The following is a 22,826-nucleotide window of genomic DNA, read 5'->3' as shown; positions in this document are numbered from 1 at the left end:
ATGGAAGCTATTTCCAATATCTTTAAAACCATTTTAAAGTATATTCACTATATTTATTAAAGGAGCAGAAAAAATTTTTAAAGAAGCAGATTGACAAATCATAGCACACCAATCAATTTAATTTCAGCATTATCCTCCATAAAGCAAATTCTAATTAATACTGAGATTTATCTAATAAACTTAACGACTTTGATAGGAGGAGTACTTTATAAGTTTTGTCAATGTGTAAGGGTCTCTGTTAAGCTTACTAACATTTATTTTACAAAATTTTTTTAATCTAAAGGAAGCACAGTTTTGCCAGTTTTGAATTTTGAGCCTGAATGAATAAGCTTTAGTGTAATTAGGCTCATTTGAAAAGTTCTTATCATACGAAGTAGATGACCTGACTTATCAAAGAAAAAAACCCAAAGCTTACTGCAGTTAACAGGTTGTATTTATTATATTCTATAGTTTCTAAAAAGTAGAATATATTGTAAGACTTTGTTAAAAATAATTCTTTACACAGTTTTTGGAAGGTTAATGGCAAACATGGTTTACGTGGGATATAACTTTCAAACTAAAATCAGTTAATGGTCTTGAATTTACAGAAGCATGTTAAGGTTTAGTTTAAATATCTGAAGCAGTTTCTACATTAAAGCATTTCCAAGAATGAGAAAACTAAGAAATTTAGATAAAGCACCAGCAGTCACCATGTCACCAAGTTAACATTAGTTCCTCACTAGTCCCCATTACATGATGAAGAATGGGAGGAGAAAGGGAAGGAACACTTATAGAAAGAAACAGAACCCTGAAATTACATTTACTTAAGGGTTCCCCCAAAGGCATCTTGGTCAAGTTAAAACATTTCTGAGGAGCAGAAATAGATTATAATAGTTAAGGCTCAAGATCATGCATTCATAACAAAATACAATTACTGACATTAAAGTGATATTGAATGTCATACAATATATTTAAAGTCTGCCATTTAAATCAACAGTATGCATATTTTCTTTCTGAATCCTTTAGGATTTGGTAGGCACATTGAAATCAATCTTCATACAAAGGGAACAAATATCAAAATCTTGTACTACATGGATGCAAGTGGCTGCATTTTTATGATTATATCAAAAACCAACTATTTGTGCCTATCTTTTAAAGACAATTTCAATAGCAAGAATTAATATTTAGGATTTTCAAGTTTTTCAAACACAAAACATTTTACAATGTGTGCTATGAGATTCAAAACAGCAAAAACAAACTTAAATGACTGAGAAAGTGAAAACTAATTTGTATACACTAATATTACATAACACCACCAACAACAAACTTACACTTTGATCAGACTCTTCACAGTATCAGTGGTCATTTTCTTTCTCTAAGTTATAGAGAACCATAAAGTACAGTGAAAAGTATTTCTAAGTGGACACAGTTTCCCAAGTAAGGATCAAGACTCTGTGAAAATCCCTAGACATAATGACAACCCTTGACTCTTCTAATTCATATCATGACTTTCATTTGTCAGATCTCGCTACTCAGTGTTACATTATGGATAAATGGTAAAAATATATCAGTCTTATGATAATACATGAATCTACTAACAGTTTCTGTATTATATCATTTTAGTAAATGTATACTTTAAAAAAGTGTAAATGAGAAAAAAAAATGAGGAAAATGTAGGCCATAACTAGAGTTCCCTTTGTGCTACTTATTCTCTGAATTCATTCTGTTGAAGAGCTAGAGCTTAGGTAGAGCTAGCCAAAGAGATGAAAAACCAGGACTCCAAAAACAAACAATACTAATTCCCAGTACCAAAAATAAAAGAAAACAAAAACCAAAACCAAGGCTTCAGTCAACCAAACACGGTTTGGATCAGCCCAAGAGTATCTGCGGTTGATCTCAAAGGAACTTTCTAAGGACTGCCCTTTTCTCTCCCCGCAGTTGGCATCTTTATGATTTAATGGCTTGTAGCACTGTATTTTTTAACACTATCCCACCTTAAGAAAGTACTTATTGTACTTGCTTATTTGAAACTAAGTCCTATTAATGGTGACTTGAATCCCATGAAGTAGACTTAAAATATACAAGGAAGCCCCTTTTGCTACTAATCTCTACCATCACTTCCCTGATCCTCAAGAAGAAACACACACCATAAAAACCAGAGAGAGAAAACAAGCATTGGATTATCAAATGGCAATTTGAAGCCATTTTAACTCACTGAAGTGACTTTAAGTGGTTGTCTTAGTTAGACTGAATATACAAAGATAAAAAGTAAACTTGACATGGAGTCTTGTGAACACAAGCTTAAACTTCCATGGATTATAAATGATTGATGAGTAAGTAAAATCTTTACTTCTCTGATCTTTGTTTTTATTTCTGATTCAAACTTCTAACATTTTTAGAAGGTGAAGAAGGTGAAAAGGTGGTAAGTGGGATTAGATTTGGCTTTGAATAGTTGACTTTTCCTCAGCTTTGTCAAAATAGGCAGTTTCTGTGGTAGCTTGAACTTCTTTGTCATCATCTATCATACGAATATCTGATGTATTTTTGTCATTTTGCCTCAAGCGGTAACTTTTATAAGCACGTTGAATTATGGTTGCTGAGACTGCCTCTTGTTTTCGTTTCAGTGTAGTTGTAATTGGCTCATATGCAATCTTAAAAGGGTTTGCTAACACAAACCCTGATTCCATCTCTGAAATAATTTTCTCCATCCTCACATCTTTACCCATAACTCGCTTTGTTAAAGCAAGTAAGATATCAAGGCAATGAATTCTGTCCCCAGCGGCCATGGGAAGATCCATGGCAACAAGCTGGCCCTTGTTTGGTTTTGCCATAAAAAGAGGAGGGTCAAGAGCAGCTGCAAAATCTGAAAGCTGGCTAGAGTCTATATACTGGGTCCTATCAGGATCAAACCGCTTCCATACCTGAAAGAATTTCCTAAAATCATCTTCACTTAATGTCTTGGCTTTTTTTTTAGAAGCAATATTTAAAAATTCCATGACAACAACAATGTACATGTTTACTATGATCAGCCATGATATGAGGATGTAACTGACAAAATAAATAATCCCAACAAAGGGGTTACCACAATCTCCTCTAACCTGAGTCCCAGGGTTAATTTTATCAGGATCACACTCAGACCATTGACTGTTGAAAATTGCATTGAGCATCCCATCCCAGCCAGCAAATATTGTAACCTGGAAAAGACAGAGCATACTGCTCCCAAAGGTTTCAAAGTTGGACACATCATTAATTCCAGCTTCCTTTTTAACATAGGCAAAATTGTACATTCCAAAGATGGCGTAGATGAACATGACCAGGAAGATGAGAAGGCTGATGTTCAACAATGCTGGGAGAGACAATATCAAAGGGAGCAGCAGATCACGGAATAGCTTTGGTCCTTTCCCAGGACGCAGGATGTGGATGATACGTGAGAGTCTTATCAGTTCCATAATGGAAGGAGGCACAAGGTAGTATCCTACCATCATAGGCAGAAATAGTTCTTGGTGTGGGAGAAGATAAGACAGGCAATAAAATTACTTAAATATGATCATGTTTAGAGGAATACAAATTATTTTATTTCATTTATTATTTCAATTTTTTATTTATTTCAACTATTTCTTATTTCAATTATTATTATATCACTTTTTCTATATATTAAGATCATTTTATTAGCCCTTCCCATATAACAGAACATATTGAAAGTGGTGTTTGGCCAAATACTAATTGTGGCAATTTTCAGGGTATCTAGCAAAATTTGGAAGAGAATTATTTGTATCATCATCTTAAGAGTACTATAGGGCAAGTACTTTTGGAATCACAGATGGCATGATTCCATAATAAAAAATAGTAGTCATATTTTTTTCTGATTGTAGTTGCATAAAGAAATTTAGTTCAATCCAGCCTAGCCTTTACTGGATATCTCATAAAGGTGTCATGCAAATATGTAAAGATGAATGACCTGACTTTTTCCCTCAAAGACCTTATAATCTAGAGAGTAGAGGAAGATATTTAAAGTAATTCTAATGCAAGGTAGAAAGACCTAGTTGATAAATATAGTTACAAAACTGTCTGGCATTCAGTGATTCACAGATTATAATTTAATTAATTTATTTCTTAAGTAGTATTTGGGCCCTTAGCAGCTTTAAATGGAATTAAGTAAATGAATCTTGGCCTAGAACTATTTCTGTAGCAGTTGTTGGTAGATGAGGGAACTATGGGAGTGAGAGCTATAACTATAAAACAAAGTAAAATTACAATTACCCTAAGAGTATAGGGGATGTTCTCTGGAAGTACTGGAGAGAGTGAGGTTCATATTGAATTGAGAAGGTGGGAAGGAGAGAATCCCATGAAGCTTCTAACTAAGATGGGAGGTTTGCTGAATCTGGAAGGATCAATTCTCATATTTCCATTCAATTTGATCATTGTCGATGATGACATTCTCTCTGACATTCTATCTTACCTATATCTTCATCTCCACCTTGTTTTAGTGAATCTTCTGCTCTGACTCAAATTTTCATTTCTCCTCACAATCTTCTAAATTCTTCCATTATGCCAGACATATCCCCATATAATTGCAGACAATTTTTTCTACATCCTCATCGCTACATTTTCTTCACCTCCTTTCTTATCTAAAATCTGACTTTATTTTGAGGACACTGTTTCCCTTGGAATATTGTCAAGTGCAGACGGCTCTTTCTTCCCACTCCATATTTCTTGGGGTAGAAAAATGGAATGATCAAGCATCTTTCATTCTTTCCGATATGATTTCCAGACACTTTAAGTCAATTTTATAAAGAAAAAAAGAATTTTCTGTCTGACACATTGTGAATCATGTGATTGAACTATATACTATTGCCTACCATTTCTTGGCTCTGTGATCTATTTATTCCTCCTCACTTACACTGATTGGAGACTTAGTACTTGGTTCTGTGTTGCCCTTTCCACCCCAGCACCTACCACCAACAGCTCATTGAAGGGCCAGTCTCTTGTTCTTTGACTTTCTTAACTGTAATAATCTCCACCATTTTACTTTAGTCATATGCAGTTATGGCCATATTCTGGACCCAGGATTCTCCACCTTCTGAGATTTCAAAATCAAACAGCTTTCTCTCTGACTGTGATTTGCTCTCCTTCGAGATCTCTGATTCAGTAACTCTCACTTTAATCCCAAAGGGCTTTTTAATTCCATATTCCTCTATTTTCTTCCTTTCAGCCCCTTCTTGCCTTTATGTACTTTTCTTTCAAGCTTCTTGTGCTTTAGGACAAGTTGGACTGCTTCTACTACCAAATGAACCAGTTGAATTTTCTGGAAGCAAAAGTGGGCAGATAGTTTGTCCACATTTTCACTATGACTATATAGAATAGTGTTTGACACAAACATTTAAATACTGTCTCTTATGGAGCTTATACTCTAGTATGTGTCTTATGGGGAGGCAGACAATAAAAAAACTTTTCCCTGCCTGAGACATTTTTATCCTAGATTCTTTCCTTGGCTACCCCCTTATCCAATATGTCTTTATTTAGATTTTGCTTCATCCATGCAGTTTCCTCTGACCTCTATTTACCGTTAGGTTCCTTTCACTCTTTTGTGCCACTGTAACACCCTCTGCTTCTTCCCTTATCACAACTTTAATAACACAACATTAAATATGTACTACTTAATCATCTGTATCCCTTACTAGATTGTAAACTATGTGCATACAGGCATTATGTCTACCTTGTTTACTATTGGATTCTTTGCATCTAGTATAATATCTATTCACAAAGGGGATAATCAATTATATTTGTTAAATAAAAGACTGAAATCCCCAGGATAAGAGAAAACTGGTGACAAATTCATTAAAGCCTAACACTCTAGTGTTGTGAAAGTTGTAAACAGTTTTAGAGATTAGAGAAAAAAGAATAGGGACCATGAAAGGTTATATCATGCTAAGACATAAAGCTCTTTCTAGAGCCATCCTAGAAAATACTGTATGTGATATACTGAAGGGGTGACTTCCGAAGTAAAGTGTATGTATTAATTCAACAGTATTTTGAATACCTTATAGCTGTCAGGTATGTGTACATGTATGAATGCAAAAATATAAGCCATTCCTATTGGAATAAGAAGAATCTCTTCTCTGTTTTGCCTATTAAGAGACTATATTTCAGGCACATTCAGTATAAGAACTTGCCTGAATTAGTATTACTATAGAAGAAAATCTGACTAAAAATCTTACCTGTAACAGAGAAAATGACCACCATAAAATCAAAAATGTTCCATCCGATGGTGAAATAGTTGCAATGGAAAGCAATGAGCTTCAGTATACATTCTCCAGTATATAGTATAATAAGAACTAAGTTAATCCAGCAGAGAGCAATGTCCATATTTTGACTCTGTTCATCACTTTGTATCATAATGGTTATTGCTTGAAAACAGATAAGAGCCATAATGATGGCATTAAAAACTTCACTTGTTACCAAGTCAAAGATTAATCCTTGGAATTTATTCTGTGGATGAAGAAAAGAAAAAGAGCCTTATCAATAGGTTATACACACACATATTGTCTGTATATTTATAATTTCCCTCCTAGCATAAACAGGAAAATAAGTGAGGGCCTAAGTTTTTACTGAGCTATAACTATATAACTATATAACTATAGTGAATATAGTCAAAACAAAGAAATAACAGATCATCCAAACTTTGTTAAGGAACATATTTTTAAATTTTGTCAAAAGCATTTGTGAAGAATTTCAAAAACACATTTTCATTTTTAAAAGGGAATATACAAAAGAAACTTTTCCTGAAGCTTGAAAAACAAATCTAGACGTTTCCTTACTCCTGGGCGACGTATTCTTTTTTGAGAGTCCTCACACAGCAGCCTCCTCAGTGCACGGGGTTGCTTCTTCTGTTTGACGGTTATAAAGATATTTGAGCCTCCCTGGTAAAGAAATGAAAGAAAAAGATATTAAAATCACATTGAATCTACATTTTACCTTATCATTAATAGACATCTTGGAAAGCTTGGTAATCACTGATTTATCTTTTACAAAGGGCATAAAGGCCATGATCTAAGCCACCTTTAACCACGTCTGACTTGCTGCCTACAAATCCACACTAAACATGTAGAATATATGGTAATGACTGAAATCAATTGTCTTTTGGCGCACTTTCTTGTGGGCAGTCAACTCTTTAACTTTTCGGTCTCCTGAGGCCTACCTCATGTTAAACAGACACAAAGGAGAAACAGTGGGGGTAAATGGAAAGGTTTCCTAAGAAAAATTGAATTCAAAAGCTAAAGATAAAATTGGTTTGTACCTTCTAATAAGCAGGAAAAAATAGAGTTGGTCATTTATGAGTTTTTATAAGTTCATATATTACTTAATTTTCCAAATAATACTTATCAGAATATATTTTTATACTATTATGCCAACAGCACCTTGTGCTTACATCTTCATTGCACCTTCTAGAGCTTATTTATCTTTGTGTTTCTAGTGCTAATTTCAGTATCTTATACAAAATATATAAAGGGATTAAGAGGTAAACAGTGAATGTTGTGTTAATCTAGAAATTAGGAATATTACTGCCCCAAGTCAGGACTTAGTCACTTAAATTTGACAAAAGTCACCAATTTGAAGTCCAGAAGCAGATCCTGGGATGTTGTTACAATGGGCTGAAATCCGAGGAAGGTGAAGCATCCAACCGAATGCATATTTGCACACTGTTCTAGTCCCAGTTGTTTAGCAGAGATGAGAGCAGTCCGTTTACCAAATTCTGTACATGGCTGAATGTTGATGACATGATTGAAGATAGAATTTCAAGACAGACTATTTTTTTCTTTGATTTTTTAGGCTTTCCTACACCTCTAGAGAGTAGGTCTCTGTGGTTAAAATAAGCAGACTTCAAGGACTTTTGAGGCCTTTGCATTTGTAGCAGCCCTGAAGGAAATCTTTGTGCGGAGACAGCACCAAACGGGTTGTTCGGTTCCTTCTCTGAATTGTCTCTTCATCAGTTCAAACACTCCTATTTAGGTCATGTATTTAGGATTTAGGATTCTCTCTGCTTCCAGCTGGAAAAGCTACTGTGCTGACAAAGATGTCTATGTTGGTTATGACTCTGAAGCTTTGAACGTATCAGAGAGTAAAAAAGTGTAGCTTATTTTTCTTGAACTTCTTCACACATTTGTGCAGACACACCACCACATTACTTGTCAACATGTCATTTTTACAAACACATATATAAAAACACTTGTAACTTTTAAACTTGCCCATTTACATTTGAATATAGAAAACAGTGTAAAGATGAACATTTTATCAATATTTCTCAATATCCAGGAATATCAATCTGGTTTTTTTAGCTAAGTACAAAATAAAAAAGACATTAAGCTGAATCCCAAACCAATTACTTGAAGCAGGACATTTTTATACATGTGTTTGATTTTCTCAGGCATTAGTGAACAAAGAATATTTGTACTTATCTTTATTTTATGCTTGTTGAAATTAGCAATAATAACACCGATCAGCATACTCAAAGGAAGAAACAATCCAATAATAATAAAGCTGATAAAGTAACAATACATGTAGATGTTGTCTTCAAAATTAGGTTGCCTATTTACCTAAAAGTTAAGTTAAAAAATAAACAAAATAAGGTAGGGCATAGCAGATTTTTAGGGCAGTGAAAATATTCTGTATGATACTGTAATGATAGTTATGTCGTTACACATTTGTCCAAAATCATATAATGTACAACACCAAGCGAACCCTAAGGTAAACTATTGATTTTAGGTGATTATGACATGTCAATGTAGGTTCATCCTTGGTAAAAATGTGCCCATTCTGTGAGTGGTGTTGATAATAGTCTATGCATGTGTGGGGACAGTGGTTATATGGGAAATCTCTATACCACCTTCCCAATTTTGTCGTAAACCTAAAACTGCTCTAAAAAGCAAAATCTTAGAAAATAAAAATAAATTAAAAAGTAAAAAAAATTAAGCAAAATATTGATATACCAACTTTCTAAAACATAAGATTTATGAAACAGTTTATAACGGGAAAAACCAACAATTCTACATGAGGTAATATTTCTTCTTTGTTCTTTGATGAAGTGATAGCATTGCTTTGTTTATTTGGATTTTAAAGTTCACTGCATTGGTTTAATCATTGTAATGAAGTCTGATAGTCCTTCAAATGGGGCCTACTGACTTCATCCTCTGTACATAATCCTGGAAGGATTTCATTTTCAGTGAAATAATCTGAAATGTATTTAATATCTGTCTAGCATAAGCATTTACTTTTATCATGTTATTTATTCTGTTATTGTAGGTACCCTGTTCTTGAATTGCAAAAATAATTTTTCTTGAACCTTAACAATGGCTCTAAGATGATATTGTACTTACACCAATAGAATCAACTGCTGAATTCATAATAGTGATCCATCCATTAAATGTTGCCTGTAAAAATGGCATGTATTTAATTCTTATGGAAATCTTAAGCTTCATGGAAAATAAAATGTAAAACTCAATTTATTATGTTATTAATACAGTAAAACATGATTAGTAAGGCTGACCACATTTCAAAAAACCATGTAATTGGGGCCTTTATCACTTTCATTACCACATTTATATTGTCTATTAACAAGTATTTAAAACCAGTTAGCTTCATTGTGTAGCTTAATTATAGTTGATAACAAAATATTATAAGATAGTATAAATAGAGAGATAGAGATAGATAGATAAATGGTAAATAAATACATGCTGTCCAAGTGTCACTGTTACTTGTAACTGCTGTATATGTGCTTTTCTATGGGGGGAGGTAAGACAAGAATAAATGATTGACCTCCTCATTTCTGTTAGATGTTGGGGGACTGAGGAGCTATAGCTTTAAGTAGAAACAAAACAGTAGTAGCTAGACCAAAAATTGTGACCCTATTACCTTATCAACGATGGTAGAAATAGGTTCCCAGTACCTGCCATCTCCCCTGTCAATCCTACCTTCATATGTACTTCCTTCTCCAAGCAGAGTGGGGTCTGTGTTTCACTTCTGTCTTTCCAAAGAAGCCTAGTGTAGCATGTTCCATAACATGTATCTACTAATAATTGCTAAAATTTGTTATAACCAACTCTAGGAATCATCCACATTTTGTCCTTTATGTCCACCTCTAATATGAATGAACATATAAAAACATTGATTAAAAAAATCAGAAGTGAACTTACCACTTGAAGCAGTGAAAGGAAGCCATTTCCAACATTATCAAAGTTCAGTTTTGCATTCTCCCATGGCATGGATTCATTAAATAGAAGGCTTTCACACTGACTCTTATTCATGACTTCAAATATAGGAAACCTTTCTCCACTTGTTGGGTCAATGCATTCATAGAACTTGCCAGCAAATAAGTGTACTCCCATGATGCTAAAAGCCAGCCAGATCGTAAAGCAGACCAGAAACACATTCAAAGCAGGTAAAGTTGTTTTTATCAAAGCTCTCACAACCACCTGGCATATAAAAACAAACAGGTAAACTTTAGGTAAGAAATGTGAATTCACTTTAATTGGAAATACTAAATGTAATGTCATATAGAAATAATGAAAAAAAAGGGCCATCACTAAAGATTTAATAGGCCACATGCCAGTATTTAAATAACCTAAATAATAAATTTTAATTAAAAAATATACATTAAAATTTCAGATATTCTCAAAATTTTTGTACTAAAATAATCACTAAAAGGCAACAGAATCGATTAACACAATAATTATTTCACTGATTTAACATGCTTATCAACTTCCTGTATTGTGCCAGAAATGGGCAAGACAACTGAACCTGTGTGAATATATGTGTACGTATTAACCAAAAAGTATGTAAAATGAGAAAGAAACAGGACTACATCTAAGTCTTGATAATTCTAACTTTTGGGAGGATTAGCCTGCAAAGCAGACACTGAAGTGGCAGGGGAAGTAAGAGGAAGACCAAGAGATCATAATCAATGAACTCAAGGCAAGAGGCTATGTCAAGAGACACTGAATGGGCAGCTGTAGCCTGCAAAACCACAAACCTCCTCACTGCGCCACTCGACGTCACTGGTGAGAATCACTGGTGAGCCACTCCAGAGTGGGAAGTGTGGGACATAAATCCACCACCTCAACTTGAGTAACAGGAAGAGTCTAGAACCACTGTCACCATTTCTTCAAATTCCTTCTCTCTTGAATTTTATAGTCAGAACTTTATTCTTACCACTCCGTGATAGCTGTTATGGCAAATGTAAGCCTGTTCCTATAGCCAACAGAAATTCTCACTCTTTGCTATTTCATTGTCTTTCCCTTAGCATTTACACTTTTGACTCCTTTCCCCCAACCTCATTTCTTTCTTTCTTTCTTTCTTTCTTTCTTTCTTTCTCTCTCTCTTTTTTTTTTTTTTTTTTTGTGAGGCACCGTTGATTCTCTTTGCCACCATTCTATCCTTCCTTCCCTCAGCCATTACTGGATACATACCCTTTTTGCTGTATTTTCTTGCTGCTATTTCTTAGTTTTCTGGCTTTGAATAAATATTTTCACTCTCAATTGTGCTTTCAGTAACACTTCATTTTATTTCTAAAACTAAACCCCAGATCTTTTGTTGGCACATTAATATTTTGAGAGGTCCACTGATGCTTCTAAGGAAAAAAATGCTATGCTTATTAGAAAATATACTTATGTAAGAATAAAAGCAATAGATACAGTTGACACAAATATTTCAGTAATCAGAGCACCCAAGACTGAGCTTATTAAATATGTAAAGCATTAATTTTGTAATCATGTGACTCTTTATATATTCAATGATATATTTTCAGAAATCATTCATCTACAGAATTTCCAGAGGTTGAGATGAAGCTTAAGATCTGAATCTGTAATAAAACAGAACAGAGAGCCCAGAAATAAACCCACGCTTATATGGTCAATTAATCTATGACAAAGGAGGCAAGAATATACAATGTGAAAAGATAGTCTCTTCAATAATGGTGCTGGGAAAAATGAGCAGCCACATGCTGAAGAATGAAACTGGACCCTTTCTTATACCATTAAACATAGGTAATTTCCTTATTAGATCCTATCTATATTGACTATGTGATATTCTGTAATATTAATCAAATAGGCAGGATAATGATAAATCATCTCTGTAAACAAAAAATGCAAGAAAACATTGATGTGTGATTATGAAATGAAAGGTAAAATTAGATTTTTTTCTGCCATTTCTGCATATAGCTGATCACTGTATATTACATAATTATACTATGTGTGCTGGTCATAAAGTTTGTTTTCTTCATTAGGTCAAGCCATAAGGGGTGGGTTTCCATTGTAGGCCCAAAAGATTGAACATTAGTTGTTTTATGTGGCTCAACCTATTAGTTTTTCTCACATTGTTCAGAAGAGGTTTTAACATGTTGGTGAGGAAGAGAGGACAAGAATTCATAATTTGTGATGTGTGACTTAAAAAAAACTAATTTATTTTAAAAATCAAACTTTTATTCCATATAATTACTTAGTATGTACAATATTCCTATAATTTTAAACAGCTAGGTGATCAAAGTTTCATCTTCTGCCAGTTATATTTTTAACATTGAGATAATTTTATTAATACTTATAGACATCCACGTAGGCTAGAATGGTATTGCTTTTTGAAACTTTATATTCTTTCCCAACTACTAGGGGTTTTCTTCTTATTTTTATGATTTTTCATATCTTATGTGCACTAAAGACCTGAAATATTAATAAGCATAACTAATATACCTTTCTTCTATACACTAAAATAATAGAATATAAGGTTTTTGCATTAATATTCTTAAGAATGCAAATGAGAAGACTATGAAGATTTAATTTGTAGAAGTTTAGTAATCTTAAATAAAAATATACACATTAGCTTAGAAATATTTTTCTTACCTTCATTCTTTCAAATTGAGATAGAACTCTGAGTGCCCGAAGGAATTTAATGGAAATAAGTGGTTTTAATTCCTCCCGAGATTTGCCTATTAAGCTAAGACAAAACACCTAAATATATTTAAGGAAAAAAAGAGTTAATAGGGTTTAATTTTAACTTTAATCAAAACAATCTGCAAAATAAACTTTGCATTTATTATAAAAAAGATAAACAGTCAAACCTTACCAAGAAATATGCAAAAGATTTAATGTATATTTCCATATATCTTAATGATGACTTATAGAAATGTATAAGAAAATAACTTTGTATTAAAATTACTTTTAAAAAGGTTAGGAATATATATTATTGAAATAAACAAAAATTGTATATTTGACATACTTTATGATCAAGGGTTAATATTTGTATCAATTTTTAGTTTGAAATTAAAAATCAGTTTCATGAACATTTACAATCTAGTAATAATGCACTATGTATTCATAAAAGCAAAATTTGGAATATATTAACATATGAATTCATACATAAATATGATAAATAGAATAGGATTTCAGAGAAGAGACATCGAGGAGGGTATGAATATTTTCAAGTCCAAGTACAAATTACAAAACGTATACAAAGATACTAAGGTGATCTTTTAAAGTAAGCGTATGCATAAAAATCATTCAGGGTTGGGGCACCTGAGTGGCTCAGTGAGTAAACATTTGACTCTTGGTTTCAGCTCAGTTCATTATCTTGGGGTCATGAGGTTGAGCCCCATGTCAGGCTCCAGGCTCAGTGAGGAGTCTGCTTGGAATTCTCTCTTTTCCTCTCCCTCTGCCCCTCCCCCGCTCTCTCTCTCTCTCAAAAATAAATAAATAAATAAATCTTTAAAAATCGATCAGGATTAATAAATGTTAATGGAGATCAAGCAAGATGGTAGAATTACGATTAACTTTTATAGTATCTTCATATTTTCTATATTTTCAAGGCAGCATAAATGAAAAATTTGTTCTTTTTATACTATAGCAAGAGATGGTCTTAAAGTGAGCTTTGAAGTAAGCATATGATTTATGTAAGTGTGGAGGGATGTGGAGACATAAGAACAATGACTAGGAAAGAGGAAGGTGGGTTGAAGGTACAGTGTGATTTTTGTTGGAATAGAAGGTTAATTTGCAATAATTTATTTAGAAGACAGAGGTCAGATATTGTAAGTCATCTTCTTTATACAGCGAGAAGCTTCAATCATTGCTTATAGAATAGGAGCCGTTTGTTCATGTAACAAAAATTACTGAGTACCTATTATGATATATGAATTGTTCTAGGCATTGAGGATAAGAAGAGAACCATATTGGGAAAACAATTCTTCCCTAAACGAGCTAACCTTTCAGTGGAGGAAGACAAACAATCACAATGAATAAACAATGCATACTAATTAATATGTAATATTAATAGGTGCTATGGAGATGAAGAAAACAGAGAAAGGAAAAGGGAGCCCTGTAGTAGATGCAGTTTTCAATACAGTAGTTCAGAAAGATGAACTAAGTGAGGTGAGCCAGCCAAAGTCCCAGGTGGAAGGAAAAATAGGTGCAAAGGCACTAAGATGGAAGTCATCTGGGCATAGCTGAAGAACTTCAGGAAAGACAGTGTTGGTGGAGCAGTCCGTTGACTGGGATGGGGGAAATGGAGAGTTGTAGAGGTAAGACTGGATCATGTGGAGACTTGTAGGCTTTGATTGCAGAGAATGTAGCTTTTTACTCTGAGTGAAATGAGGTGTTTACTGGAGAGTTTCAAGAAGAAAAGCTACTTGAGCTGGCTTCTATTTTACAACAGTAAAATGCATATGGTTGCTATGTGAAAAGCAGAATGAAGGTGTGCAGTGGTGGAAGCCTGGGTCTCAGGCTGAAATCTGTTGCAGTGATCCAAATGAGAATTTTTGGTAGCTTGAATCAGAATGGTGATGGTGAAAGCTATGGTAAGTAGTCTAATTTTGAATATATGATTTAAAAATTGAGCCAACAGAATTTAAATATTTTAGGACACGATGTGCAATAAGCCTATTCTGTTAGTAGTGGGTTCATAGGTGATTGTTAGAATAATCCGGGAAAGAAATGTCGAACTTCTAAAATATTAGGACTTGAAGAAAAGGACAAATGTTAAGCATTACAAATGAAGATATAGGGGATTTTGTAACTGCAAATGTACAGAGACGGAAAAAAAAGAAGGTATAAGTAAATGCAAGAGTTAAGTGAGAATCAGAGTAAAGAAGAAAATCAAACAATAAGCTTCTAAATTTTTCTTTAAAATACGTACAATAACAACCATGAAGTCTAGCTTGTACCAGCCATTAGTGAAATAGGCTCTAAAACCATATGCCATCCACTTCAGAAGCATTTCCAGAATGAAGATGTAAGTGAAGATCATGTCAGCATATTCTAATAAGATTTTAATAGTCTTTCTCTGATCAATATATATATCCTCAAAAGCCTGTGGGTAAAAAATTTAAGGATTAGTGTACATGTAATTTCTAAAAAATCTTCGGCATAAAGAGGAATGAAATGTCCTCTCTAGCAATCAGATGGTGAGCAAAGTCATTTTCTGATCCCATGCCCATAGCAGACATCATTAATTGGTCCCAGAACTTATTATACAGACTGAACTTGGCACCGCAGTGATCCAAAAAACTTCTCTCAAATCAGTTAATCACACTTAATATAAGAGGTGGAACCTTTACTCATATCTGACTGGTTCTTATCTCTAATTCCATGTTGCCAACTCGCAGATATATGCTAGTTGCTAATAGAGAAGTAGAGATTTTTAAAGAATATGTTTTCAGATATCCACACTGCTGTTACAAGAAAAGTCACAAAGCTTGTTCTGCTGCAGAAATAATCAGGTAAACCAGTGGAAACACATGAATATGAAATAAAACTGTAATTATTTATCCGAAGCGTCTCAGATTTAATAGGTCAACCTTAATTTTACTGTGGAGGATGCAAAGTCTGACAATGTCATTTAATGCAACTTTGTGTTTTTATTTTAACACTGAAAAAAGGCAATAAAGTACCAATAACATCAGGCAGACTTATATCAAAGTGCATCCAAGGTCAAAAATTAAATAAGGATTAAAACAATCATATGCAAATAATGGTGCGATTCTTATAAGTCTAATGTTAAATAAAAGTAAATATAACATGACAGCAGAGTTACTGACTTTCAATTGAACCAAATATGGAGTAAAAGTGTCTATATAAGCAAATCATAAATATCTAAAATGATTATAAAGGGCTTTATTGCATGTATTTATTTATTAAATAGTATATTTTGCAAAACAGTATAAAAAGATATCAAAAGTCTTCAATTAAAGAAAAACATAAAAAATGGGCAAAACTAATCTAGGGCAGTTGAAGTCCACATACCAGCTACCCACGTGGAGTGTGGACGTAATTGTTAGGGGTCAGGGTATGCGGTTCTGGAGTCCTAGTAATGTTCTATTCCTCAAGCTAAGTGACAGTTACACAGGTGCATTCACTTGGTGAACATTCTTTAGCCTATACCCTTAGAATTGCCATGGTTTTCAGTATGTGTGCTAAATATCAATATAAAGTTTATTTAAAAAATGTATGCAGTACAGGAACGCCTGAGTGGCTCAGTCAGGTAAGCGTCTGCCTGTGGCTCAGGTCATGATCCCAGAGTCCTTGGATGGAACTCCACGTCAGGCTCCCTGCTCATTGGGGAGTCTGCTTCTCCTTCTTCCTCTGACCCTCTTCCCACTTGTGCTCTCTCACTCTATCTGAAGTAAATAAAATCTTAAAAAAAAACCAAGTATGCAATACAAAGTCTGGTTCCCAGTTGTGACTCCATTTTCTCTGCTCTGTGCATTTCACAATTAACTATTTCTTGTGTATCCTTCTCTAATCCTCTTCAATCAAATACAAGAAAATAATATACATTCTATTTTTCTTTATTTCCTATGTAAAATGTAGCATACCTCATTCAATATTAAATAAATAAAACAATTTAAGAATACATGAATGACAGCCGGAAATATGAATGTTAATAGATATCTAATAGATACACTTTATTCTAGATCTTCCTTTTTTCACTTATTACTATATCTTGCAATATCCGCACGCTTTTGTATTTTTTTAAAGATCCATTTCTTTATTTTAGAGAGAGTGAGAGAGCCAGCGGAGGGGCAGAGGGAAAGAATCCTGAAGCAGGCTCCCTGCTGGGCATGGAGCCTGACCTGGGGTTGGATCCCAGGACCTGAGCCAAAACTGAGTTGGCGGTTTAACTGACTGAGCCACCCAGGCACCTCAGCTTTTATATTTTTAAAATAGCTGCACAGTATCCCATTGGGTGATTGTACCATAGTGTATTTAAACAGTCACTTATTATGGACTTTTTTTTTTGCTTTTCAATCTTTTTCTATTACAAAGAATTCTTCAGTGAGTAGCCTTATAAATGCCTTTAATACATGCTCAGATATTTGTAGGATAATTTCCCAGAATTAGGGTTGTTGGGTCAATGAGTAAATATATTTTTGGTTCAAAGGTTGTTAAAAGTATATACAGCACTTCTCTTTCCTGATTGAATTGGCTCCAAAATACGAGCACAGTACAACAGTATGTGTGTGCATATACATAAAACTTCGTTAAAATAAGAATTAGGTATCTAAACATTCATTTTCCCCACTGTCATTCATATATTTCAAAATCGTTTTATTTATTTACTATTGAAAGAGGTATATACAGGTTTTAAGAAACTGTAACCATGTTTTCCAAAAGTAAAATCACAGAAAATGAACTTTGCTGCTATAATAAGTTTTCTGGGGAAAAACTAATTTGGCATGATGACTTCAAGTAACAGACTTCAGATACTTTTTTTCCCATAAAAGATTCACATACTTACTTACCAGAGCACCTGTGCTGAGCAGAGTGACAAGGCCAATGAAACACTTAAAACAACTGTTTTCCACTATCTTGCAGCAGGTTTTCCTTATGTTCTGCCAAATTTTTCCTTTCTTGGATTCTCTACTAAGTTGGCCAAGTGAAGATCTTTGTCTATAACCTGTCAAGAATGAAACTGCTAAGAAGAAAAATCTTAATAAGTCATGAAAAAGTAAACATCTCAAACTTTCTACCATATGCCTTAGCAATTTGTTATTTAGGAAATCTAATATAGGTGCTGTCTGATTTACAAACTTTTGATTTTTACCCCTGCTGCTGTGACCACTGCAGGCATTGAGGAAGGAAAAGAAAAAAACTTAACTTGGGAGTAGTTTGGAAACAGTAGGAGGAAAGAAATTGTGAAAGGCAGAGATGACTTAGAACATCCCCTAGCCTTGTGGGACAGAGTCTGAGAATAGTATTAATGCCCCACCCTTCAAAAACAAACAAACAAACAAACAAAACCCACACATGTACAACATCTTCTAAATATCACATTTTGGCATAATGCCTGAAAGTTCATTCTCTGAAGATTCACATGGCATAATAAGCATTCTCATTTTAGTACATGGATATTTAGAAACATTAGGAAGTGTAATATTAGTTAAGTCAGTTAAATTGATGTCAGGTCTTAAGTGGCAGGAGAATGGGATTCTGATTGAGACTATCTGAGGAGCTCGCCTGGATTACAGAGTACTTTGTGGGTGAGGTACACGTGCATGGGTTGAACTCTACTTTCTGGTTAGGAGAGTTAGCATAAAGAAAACCCGAGACTTGAGAAGACGGTTTAACAGGTGAGAAAATGAAGAAACAGAGGTGGGTGGAATTTAAAGTCAATGCATTTCATTTTAGAATTTTACCTACTGTCAATTTATACGTCTTTGATAAAAAAAATGTTTCCTCCTTTGTCTTGAATGTTACAAGTCCTAGAAATTGAGCTACTGAGAGCAAGTTCTTGTTTTGAATACAGGAATTTGAGAGCATTTACCAGTTACCATTCTGATGATTTCCAGTGATTTCCAATGTCCAGAACCTGTAATTATTTGTTAATCTTGCTAGGAAACTAATTTGAATTATAAGTCATCAAGAGATGAATGTTACATATCTCGTGACTCGATCAGTTGACCAAAGCCTTATACATTTCTTCATATTCATGTGGGATATAAAAACAAGTCACCATTACATGGTTTGTTTTCCTATGAAAGATACAGGATGTTTTCATATGAGCATTATGAATATTGACTGTATTCCATGAAGCATAAAAACACACACACATGCACACATGCATGCACACATACACGTATGCTTATTTAATCTTTTTACCAGTCCTGTGAGATAACTTTTATTATTATTCTCAGTTTATGTATTAGGAAATGAGCCTGATGAAGGGTAAGTTAAAGCTAGTTGATGGTGGGATGGGATTTAATTAAGGCTATCTGATTCCAGAGCCAATGCTCTTAACTACTGTATTAAACTTCCCAGGAAATAGGCCCACTCCCTCTTTTCCAAATGTTGACTTTTTTATTGACATTCCCTATAAATTTTATCAGGATTCATATGGGCATGTGTGCATGTGTGTGCACACACGTGTGTGTGTGTGTTCCTTAACCAAATTAATAAACTCTCTAAAATTAAAATATATCCAATAGTATTAGTTAGGATAAGAGAAATTTAGTCTGATTTCAATATAATGATCAAAGGAACTTATTTTTTTCTTACCATTTTTCAGATGCTTTGGCTTCTCACGTTCATAAACCATTTCTTCTTCTTCAGAGATAGCAATGTCAACTGTACTGCACTCAGATGAGCTAGATTGTTTTACCTTCTGAAAAATAAATTCCCACCAAAAAAGCTGTGATTAAAGCTTCTCACTGGAGTTTAAGTTTATTTCATTTTCAGAAATAAGAAAAATTGTGTACAGAAAGACTTCTATAAGTTTTAAAGGCTTTTTAGGCTAACTTCAGGATTGACATTAAAATGCATACATATCTCTGTGAGTTAAAGTTTTAAAAACTTAATTAAAAATTCATTTAAGCTAAAATAATTAACATACAGTTCATAACACAGTTCTCCTTAAAGCTGTATAGGATACTGTGTCTCCAGTATCCAAAAGGATTTGAATTTCAAAGCTCTCTTGAAGGTATTGACAAGGTTTCCATGTATGCCATTGCAGCTAGATGAGCAGTACCAGAATAAATTACCCCTTGATGCTAAATATGGGTAGACAAGAGTGCACTTAGTTTGTATTGTAAAATCCAATCCAGACATTCTTGTGTTTACCATCATAGGACAGGACTGATGAGAGGTTACCCTGAGGTGAAATGAAGAAACGGCACAAGGAATAAGGGTAAGGAATAGACCTGGCAAAGTGGTACCAGCCATATGGAGAGAGGCTATTTGCCAGGACTGACATTCTTTCTCACTCTGCCCTTGGCTGAAGTTCAAGCCTGGATAGGATAAGATAGCCATGACTTTGTATATGTGGGAATAATGCATGTGACATGCATGGCTTTTACTTGAAATGATTTTCTCACAATGCTTTATTTTACTTTATTTTAAAAATAAATATACAAATTGTTGGAGAGGATGTGGAGAAAGGGGATCCCTCCTACATTGTTGGTGGGAATGCAAGTTGGTACAGCCACTCTGGAAAACAGTGTGGAGGTCCCTTAAAAAGTTAAAAATTGAGCTACCCTATGATCCAGCCATTGCACTACTGGGTATTTACCCCAAAGATACAGACGTAGTGAAGAGAAGGGCCATATGCACCCCAATGTTCATAGCAGCAATGTCCACAATAGCTAAATTGTGGAAGGAGCCGAGATGCCCTTCAACAGATGACTGGATTAAGAAGTTGTGGTCCATATATACAATGGAATATTACTCAGCTATCAGAAAGAACGAGTTCTCAACATTTGCTACAACATGGACAGCACTGGAGGAGATAATGCTAAGTGAAATAAGTCAAGCAGAGAAAGACAACTATCATATGATTTCTCTCATCTATGGAACATAAGAACTAGGATGATCGGTAGGGGAAGAAAGGGATAAAGAAAGGGGGGGTAATCAGAAGGGGGAATGAAACATGGGAGACTATGGACTATGAGAAACAAACTGAGGACTTCAGAGGGGAGGGGGGTGGGGGAATGGGTGGGCCGGTGATGGGTAGTAAGGCGGGCACGTATTGCATGGTGCACTGGGTGTTATACACAACTAATGAATCATCGAGCCTTACATCGGAAACCGGGGATGTACTGTATGGTGACTAACATAATATAATAAAAAATCATTAAAAAATAAAAAAATAAAATAAAAAAAAAAGAAGAAAAAAAGAAAAAAAAAAGACAAAAAAAATAAATAAAAAAAAATAAAAATAAAAATAAATATACAACACATCATCCTTTAAAATGACCAAAATCCTGAAATTAATAAGGAAGATTATTTTCTGATTAAAAAATAAGATAAATTATTAAAACATCTGGAAAAAAACAGTCTTATTTCTTAAAAATTAAGGAAAGATCTAAGTAAAGTATATCAAAAGGAAAATTATAAATATTATGTCCTACCTATTGGTCTTATCCACAATAAATGTCAAGGAAATATAAGTAGGAAGCTCTGTTTGCCTTAGACCTTACATGATCAATTGTCAGTAAGACATTTGATGCTCAATTTAAAAAAACATATCCATCAGGAGACTACTCTTAAACGAATTACTTTTATTATTTCAATTCCTCATATTTTCTTTATTTCTGATGAAATAAAGGCTATAACAATGTACTGATTTGAAAGTAAACAATAAATAAATGAATATTATATAACACTTGGGCATTCAATAATTGAAAATTATATACCTTATATTTATGTTATTTTAGAATTTTTACACAAACTATTTGATGTGATTTTTCCAAACGTTTTTAGTATGTATTATTCTAAATTTAAAAATAAATCAATTAGGGTTCAAAATTATAAGCAATTTTATTAGAAGACTACTTAATAACATGAGAAAGTGACCATGTTATACTGCTACATTATGAAAAAAGGTATAAAACCCAATGTAAAGTTTGATGTTATTTTTATAACTATATACATTTAGTTATGTTGCAACTAAAAAATGGCTGGAAGTTTAAATACCAAAGAAAGAAGAGAATGTATCTCAGAATTATCAGATCACATGTGATTTTATGTTCTTTGGTTTTTAGTAGATCAGCATCCTTACGTACTTATGAGTTACATAATTTTAAAGTGTCTAAATTAAATATGTAACTAAATATACAGATAACTGAATAAATCTCTGAGCAGCTAATCAATCAACAAGACCAAATAATTATGCACCATAAATTACAACTCCTGAAACCTCACCATTTACAATTATATTTAGTGTCATCTTTCCTATTATGTTCATATCCCAGACTTTCTAATGAGATTGGCAAGAAGTTTCCTGGAGCATCTCAACACGATGTGCTGTGATAAATAGCAATTTTACCCAGAAATAGATGATAGTCAAAGTTGTAGGTGAAGATATATAAGTGCAACTGGAGAAGAGTTTTCCCTGTTTTCTAGAAATGGTATTAATTAAAGGAAAATGAACCTAAAAATATTGGGCATGCTAGGGAGTGAAAGTGTTTCCCTAATACATAGATGCCTTCACTAGGAACTGGAAGGATTTTGAATAATTGTAATTCAACTCCTGCTAGGCCAATTTGAGAGGTTATCGCAGAGCAGCTGCCAAGCTGTAAGAGATCTGGGAGACAAGATTGTGCCAGAGACTTTTTTGGGGATGTGGAAAAAGACATTGTCTCCCTCTCCCTAGTGCCTGTGAGCGATCCGAGACGGTTCCCTACTGAGGTACAATCCAAGAAGCTCACAGAGCACATGTGATCTCTGTAGTTGTAGCTTCCTATTAAATTACACCTCCTACTGAGATATCATAGTGCTCGCAAATGAAGACGATAAGATTGATTCCAGTAGGGTGTACATTTTAGAAGCTAAGTGAACAGCAATATCTACACTTCTTTGAATGTGTTGGGTTTTTTGTTG

The 22,826-nt window shown here is 33.9% G+C and overlaps 1 protein-coding gene across 1 annotated transcript in view; it reads right to left on the bottom strand.

The window, feature by feature from the left end:
- Positions 1–415: 415 nt before the first annotated feature.
- SCN7A (sodium voltage-gated channel alpha subunit 7) overlaps positions 416–22,826 on the bottom strand; it is a 60,414-nt gene continuing 38,003 nt past the window's right edge. Inside the window, exons 15-24 of the mRNA XM_008687059.2 lie at positions 19,509–19,614; positions 17,756–17,910; positions 15,151–15,324; positions 12,867–12,974; positions 10,170–10,448; positions 9,354–9,407; positions 8,436–8,573; positions 6,798–6,902; positions 6,198–6,468; positions 416–3,478 (exon numbers count right to left, since the gene is read on the bottom strand). Coding sequence (XP_008685281.2) covers positions 2,412–3,478; positions 6,198–6,468; positions 6,798–6,902; positions 8,436–8,573; positions 9,354–9,407; positions 10,170–10,448; positions 12,867–12,974; positions 15,151–15,324; positions 17,756–17,910; positions 19,509–19,614 — 2,457 coding nt within the window. The 3' untranslated portion in view covers positions 416–2,411. The remainder of the gene's footprint in view (positions 3,479–6,197; positions 6,469–6,797; positions 6,903–8,435; positions 8,574–9,353; positions 9,408–10,169; positions 10,449–12,866; positions 12,975–15,150; positions 15,325–17,755; positions 17,911–19,508; positions 19,615–22,826) is intronic.

Source organism: Ursus maritimus, unplaced genomic scaffold, assembly GCF_017311325.1.
Source record: "Ursus maritimus isolate PB19 unplaced genomic scaffold, ASM1731132v1 scaffold_1, whole genome shotgun sequence".
NCBI lineage: Eukaryota > Metazoa > Chordata > Mammalia > Carnivora > Ursidae > Ursus > Ursus maritimus.
This window is presented reverse-complemented; position numbering and strand designations above follow the sequence as displayed.